Genomic DNA, 7,305 nt, shown 5'->3' on the forward strand with positions numbered 1-7,305 from the left:
CCCACCCACTCACCCACCCACCCCACTCACCCACCCACCCACTCCCCACTCACCCCACCCACCCACCACCCACCCACTCACCCACCACCCACCCACCCACCCACCCACTCACACCACCCACCCACCCACTCACCCACCCACCCACTCACCCACCCACCCACCTACCCACCCACCCACCCACCCACCCACCCACCCACTCACCCCACCCACCCACTCACCCACCCACCCACTCACCCACCCACCCATTCACCCACTCACCCCACCCACCCACTCACCCACCCACCCACCCACCCACCCACCCACTCACCCACCCACCCACCCACCCACCCACTCACCCACCCACCCACCCACGCACCACACACACCACACCCACCCACTCACCCACTCACTCACCCCACCTACCCACCCACTCACCCACCCACTCACCCACCCACCAACCCACTCACTCACCCACCCACCCACTCACTCACACACCCACCCACCCACCCACTCACCCACCCCACTCACCCACTCACCCACCCACCCACCCACTCACCCCACCCACCCACTCACCCACTCACCCACCCACCCACTCACCCACCCACTCACCCACTCACCAACCCACTCACTCACTCACCCACCCACCCACCACCCACCCACCCACTCACCCACCCACCCACTCACTCACCCACCCACTCACTCACCCACCCACCCACCCACTCACCCACCCACTCACCCACCCACCCACCCACTCACCCACCCACCCACTCACCCACCCACCCATCCACCCACCCACCCACCCACTCACCCACCCACCCACTCACCCACCCACCCACCCACCCACTCACTCACCCACCCACTCACCCACCCACTCACCCACCCACCCACTCACCCACCCACCCACCCACCCACTCACCCACCCACCCACTCACTCACCCACCCACCCACTCACCCACTCACCCACCCACTCACCCACTCACCCACCCACTCACCCACTCACCCACCCACCCACTCACCCACCCACCCACTCACCCACCCACCCACCCACCCACCCACTCACTCACCCACCCACCCACTCACCCACCCACCCACTCACTCACCCACCCACCCACCCACTCACCCACCCACCCACTCACCCACCCACCCACCCACTCACCCACCCACCCACCCACCCACTCACCCACTCACCCACCCACTCACCCACCCACCCACTCACCCACTCACCCACTCACCCACCCACCCACCCACTCACTCACCCACCCACCCACTCACTCACCCACTCACCCACTCACTCACTCACCCACCCACCTACTCACCCACCCACTCACCCACCCACCCACCCACCCACTCACCCACTCACCCACCCCACCCACCCACTCACCCACCCACCCACCCACTCACTCACCCACCCACCCACTCACTCACTCACTCACCCACCCACCCACCCACCCACCCACTCACCCACCCACCCACTCACCCACTCACCCACCCACTCACCCACCCACCCACTCACCCACTCACCCACCCACTCACCCACCCACCCACCCACCCACTCACCCACTCACCCACTCACTCACCCACCCACCCACTCACCCACTCGCCCACCCACCCACCCACCGACTCACCCACCCACCCACTCACCCACTCACCCACTCGCTCACCCACCCACTCGCCCACCCACCCACCCACTCACTCACCCACCCACCCACTCACCCACCCACTCACCCACACACCCACCCACTCACCCACCCACCCACTCACCCACCCACTCACCCACCCACCCACCCACCCACTCACTCACCCACCCACCCACTCACCCACCCACTCACCCACTCACCCACTCACCCACCCACTCACCCACTCACCCACTCACCCCACTCACCCACCCACTCACCCACTCACCCACCCACCCACCCACCCACTCACCCACTCACCCACCCACCCACTCACTCACCCACCCACTCACCCACCCACCCATCCACCCACTCACCCACCCACCCACTCACTCACTCACCCACCCACCCACTCACTCACCCACTCACCCACCCACCCACCCACTCACCCACTCACCCACCCACCCACCCACTCACCCACCCACCCACCCACTCACCCACCCACTCACCCACCCACTCACCCACCCACCCACCCACTCACCCACTCACCCACTCACCCACCCACCCACTCACCCACCCACCCACCCAACCACCCACTCACCCACCCACCCACCCAACCACCCACTCACTCACCCACCCACCCACCCACTCACTCACCCACCCACCCACTCACCCACCCACCCACCCACTCACTCACCCACCCACTCACCCACCCACCCACCCACTCACTCACTCACCCACCCACCCACCCACTCACTCACCCACCCACCCACCCACCCACTCACCCACCCACCCACTCACCCACCCACTCACTCACCCACCCACCCACTCACTCACCCACCCACTCACCCACTCACTCACTCACTCACCCACCCACCCACCCACCCACCCACCCACCCACCCACTCACTCACCCACCCACTCACTCACTCACTCACCCACCCACCCACCCACCCACTCACCCACCCACCCACCCACCCACCCACTCACCCACTCACTCACCCACCCACCCACCCACTCACCCACCCACCCACCCACTCACCCACCCACCCACCCACTCACTCACCCACCCACCCACCCACTCACCCACCCACTCACCCACTCACCCACTCACCCACCCACCCACCCACCCACTCACCCACCCACCCACCCACTCACCCACCCAACCACCCACTCACCCACTCACCCACCCACTCACCCACCCACCCACCCACTCACCCACCCACCCACTCACCCACCCACCCACCCACTCACTCACCCACCCACCCACCCACTCACCCACCCACCCACTCACTCACTCACCCACCCACCCACCCACTCACCCACCCACTCACCCACTCACCCACCCACCCACCCACTCACCCACTCACCCACCCACCCACCCACTCACCCACCCACCCACCCACTCACCCACCCAACCACCCACTCACCCACCCACTCACCCACCCACCCACCCACTCACCCACTCACCCACCCACCCACCCACTCACCCACCCACCCACCCACTCACCCACCCACCCACCCACTCACCCACCCACCCACCCAACCACCCACTCACCCACCCACCCACCCACTCACCCACCCACCCACTCACCCACCCACTCTCTCTGCTAGAACAATGGGGTTATTCTATTCAGGTGCAGAGTTCACACGGACGGTGACGTCACCGCCACTGTGGGGAGTGGTGGTGCAGTGGTTAGCGCACTGTGCGAGTGGGGAGTGGTGGTGCAGTGGTTAGCACACTGTGTGTGTGTGGGGAGTGGTGGTGCAGTGGTTAGCGCACTGTGCGAGTGGGGAGTGGTGGTGCAGTGGTTAGCACACTGTGTGTGTGTGGGGAGTGGTGGTGCAGTGGTTAGCGCACTGTGAGTGTGGGAGAGTGGTGGTGCAGTGGTTAGCGCACTGTGAGTGTGGGAGAGTGGTGGTGCAGTGGTTAGCGCACTGTGCGAGTGGGGAGTGGTGGTGCAGTGGTTAGCACACTGTGAGTGGGGAGTGGTGGTGCAGTGGTTAGCGCACTGTGTGTGTGTGTGGGGAGTGGTGGTGCAGTGGTTAGCGCACTGTGTGTGTGAGTGGGGAGTGGTGGTGCAGTGGTTAGCGCACTGTGTGTGTGTGGGGGAGCGGTGGTGCAGTGGTTAGCGCACTGTGTGTGTGTGGGGAGTGGTGGTGCAGTGGTTAGCGCACTGTGTGTGTGTGGGGGAGCGGTGGTGCAGTGGTTAGCGCACTGTGTGTGTGAGTGTGGGGAGTGGTGGTGCAGTGGTGCTGATGGTGATGATGATGGTGGTGATGATGATGATGGTGATGATGATGATGGTGGTGATGATGATGATGGTGATTATGATGATGGTGATGATGATGATGGTGATTATGATGATGATGCTGATGATGATGATGGTGATTATGATGATGGTGATGATGATGATGATGCTGATGATGATGCTGATTATGATGATGGTGATGATGATGATGGTGATTATGATGATGATGCTGATGATGATGATGGTGATTATGATGATGGTGGTGATGATGATGATGGTGATGATGATGATGGTGATTATGATGATGGTGATTATGATGATGGTGATTATGCTGATGGTGATGATGATGATTATGATGCTGATGATGATGATGATGCCCCTTGTAACCTCTGACCCCCCCCTCTCTCCCCGTGACCCCCCCCCACCCCCCCCCTCACGTGGCCAGGGTCAAAGTTCAACTCCACCCCCCATCGCCCTGTGACTCCGCCTCCAACGCAGCTTCTGTCACTCCCCATCCCCCACGAGGGGAGGGGCCCGGGGGGTGAAGGGGAGGGGCGGGTGGGGGGGGAGGAGGTGGGGGGGGTGGGGGAGGGGGTGGGGGTGGGGGGGGGAGGGGGTGGGGGTGGGGGGGGGTGGGGGGGGTGAGGGGGGGAGGGGCAGGGGGGAGGATGGGGGAGTTGGTGCCATTCACGGGACTCACGCACAGTGAGTGAGGACGCACTGTACGCGGCGCACTGTACGCACTGTACGCGCTGTACACACTGTACGCACTGCGCGCACACACTGTACACCGCGTGGCCGAGTGGACGGCCGTGAGGTGAGTGGCTGAGTGAGTGAGTGGCTGAGTGAGTGAGTGGCTGAGTGAGTGAGTGGCTGAGTGAGTGAGTGGCTGAGTGAGTGACTGGCTGAGTGAGTGACTGGCTGAGCGAGTGAGTGAGTGGCTGAGCGAGTGAGTGGCTGAGCGAGTGAGTGGCTGAGCGTGTGAGTGAGTGGCTGAGTGAGTGAGTGGCTGAGTGAGTGAGTGGCTGAGTGAGTGAGTGGCTGAGTGAGTGAGTGGCTGAGCGAGTGAGTGGCTGAGCGAGTGAGTGAGTGGCTGAGCGAGTGAGTGGCTGAGCGAGTGAGTGGCTGAGTGAGTGAGTGGCTGAGTGAGTGAGTGGCTGAGTGAGTGACTGGCTGAGCGAGTGAGTGGCTGAGCGAGTGAGTGGCTGAGCGAGTGAGTGAGTGGCTGAGCGAGTGAGTGAGTGGCTGAGCGAGTGAGTGAGTGGCTGAGCGAGTGAGTGGCTGAGCGAGTGAGTGGCTGAGCGAGTGAGTGAGTGGCTGGCTGAGTGAGTGAGTGGCTGAGCGAGTGAGTGGCTGAGCGAGTGAGTGGCTGAGCGAGTGAGTGGCTGAGCGAGTGAGTGGCTGAGCGAGTGAGTGAGTGGCTGAGCGAGTGAGTGAGTGGCTGGCTGAGCGAGTGAGTGGCTGGCTGAGCGAGTGAGTGGCTGAGCGAGTGAGTGAGCGAGTGAATGGCTGGCTGAGCGAGCGAGTGAGTGGCTGAGCGAGTGAGTGGCTGAGCGAGTGAGTGGCTGAGCGAGTGAGTGGCTGAGCGAGTGAGTGAGTGGCTGGCTGAGCGAGTGAGTGGCTGGCTGAGCGAGTGAGTGAGTGGCTGGCTGAGTGAGCGAGTGAGTGGCTGGCTGAGCGAGCGAGTGGCTGAGCGAGTGGCTGAGTGAGTGAGTGGCTGGGATGTCTGTATCTGTGTGTGTGTCTGTCTGTGTCTGTGTCTGTGTGTGTCTGTCTGTGTCTGTGCAGGTCGTCACCTGAGCCGCTCTTGCTGCCTCAACGGAGGCACTTGCATCCTGGGCAGCTTCTGTGCCTGTCTCCCTCACTACACGGGGCGGCACTGCGAACACGACACACGAAGGTACAGTCTGTGTGTGTCTGTGTGTGTGTCTGTGTGTGTGTCTGTGTGTGTGTCTGTGTCTGTGTGTCTGTCTGTGTGTGTGTGTCTGTGTGTGTCTGTGTGTGTGCCTGTCTCCCTCACTACACGGGGCGGCACTGCGAACACGACACACGAAGGTACAGTCTGTGTGTGTCTGTGTGTGTGTCTGTGTGTCTGTGTGTCTGTGTGTGTCTGTGTGTGTGCCTGTCTCCCTCACTACACGGGGCGGCACTGCGAACACGACACACGAAGGTACAGTCTGTGTGTGTCTGTGTGTGTGTCTGTGTGTCTGTGTGTCTGTGTGTGTCTGTGTGTGTCTGTGTGTGTGCCTGTCTCCCTCACTACACGGGGCGGCACTGCGAACACGACACACGAAGGTACAGTCTGTGTGTGTCTGTGTGTGTGTCTGTGTCTGTGTGTCTGTCTGTGTGTGTGTGTCTGTGTGTGTCTGTGTGTGTGCCTGTCTCCCTCACTACACGGGGCGGCACTGCGAACACGACACACGCAGGTACAGTCTGTGTGTGTGTCTGTGTGTCTGTGTGTGTGTGTGTCTGTGTGTGTGTGTGTGTCTGTGTGTGTCTGTCTGTGTGTGTGTGTGTCTGTGTGTGTGTGTGTCTGTGTGTGTGTGTGTCTGTGTGTGTGTGTGTGTCTGTGTGTGTGTGTCTGTGTGTGTGTCTGTGTGTGTGTCTGTGTGTGTCTCTCTCTCTGTGTCTCTCTCTCTGTGTCTCTCTCTCTGTGTCTCTCTCTCTGTGTCTCTCTCTCTGTCTCTCTCTCTGTCTCTCTCTGTGTGTCTCTCTCTGTGTCTCCCTCTGTCTCTCTCTCTGTCTCTCTCTCTGTGTCTCTCTGTCTCTCTCTGTGTCTCTCTCTCTGTCTCTCTGTGTCTCCCTCTCTCTCGACACTTCACGTGGCAGCCTCAAGGTGCACGTGGCCTGGCACAAGCGTTGTGGTGACGTCACCGCCACTTAGCTGCTGATGTTGTTGATGATGTTGTTGATGATGTTGATGATGTTGCTGTTGTTGTTGTTGTTGTGTTCCAGGGCGTGCGAGGGTGGCGTGTCACACGGCGTGTGGGTTTGGAGGAGCGACTGTGTTCTCTGTCGGTGCGGTTCAGGAATTCTCCACTGCATCTCGGAAGTCTACTCAGACTGTGGTGAGTGCGCTCACTCACTCACCCACTCGCTCACGCGCTCACCTGCTCGCTCACACCGCTCGCCCACTCGCTCACGCGCTCACTCACTCACTCACGCGCTCACGCGCTCACTCACTCACCCACTCGCTCACCCAATCACGCGCCCACTCACTCGCCCACTCACTCACTCGCCCACTCGCTCACTCACCCACTCACTCACTCACTCACCTGCTCGCTCACACCGCTCGCCCACTCGCTCACTCACTCACTCACTCACGCGCTCACTCACTCACCTGCTCACCCACCCGCTCACTCACTCACCCGCTCACTCACTCGCCCACTCACTCACTCACTCACTCATCCGCCCGCTCACTCATGCACTCACTCACCCACTCATCCGCTCGCTCACTCGCAC

General features: G+C 62.0%; 1 protein-coding gene across 1 annotated transcript in view; it reads left to right on the forward strand.

The window, feature by feature from the left end:
* Nucleotides 1-4,484: 4,484 nt before the first annotated feature.
* Nucleotides 4,485-7,305, forward strand: part of LOC144954069 (teratocarcinoma-derived growth factor-like) — a 4,314-nt gene continuing 1,493 nt past the window's right edge. Inside the window, exons 1-3 of the mRNA XM_078884648.1 lie at nucleotides 4,485-4,548; nucleotides 5,632-5,743; nucleotides 6,799-6,911. Coding sequence (XP_078740774.1) covers nucleotides 4,512-4,548; nucleotides 5,632-5,743; nucleotides 6,799-6,911 — 262 coding nt within the window. The 5' untranslated portion in view covers nucleotides 4,485-4,511. The remainder of the gene's footprint in view (nucleotides 4,549-5,631; nucleotides 5,744-6,798; nucleotides 6,912-7,305) is intronic.

This window comes from Lampetra fluviatilis, unplaced genomic scaffold (genome assembly GCF_964198595.1).
Source record: "Lampetra fluviatilis unplaced genomic scaffold, kcLamFluv1.1 SCAFFOLD_201, whole genome shotgun sequence".
NCBI lineage: Eukaryota > Metazoa > Chordata > Hyperoartia > Petromyzontiformes > Petromyzontidae > Lampetra > Lampetra fluviatilis.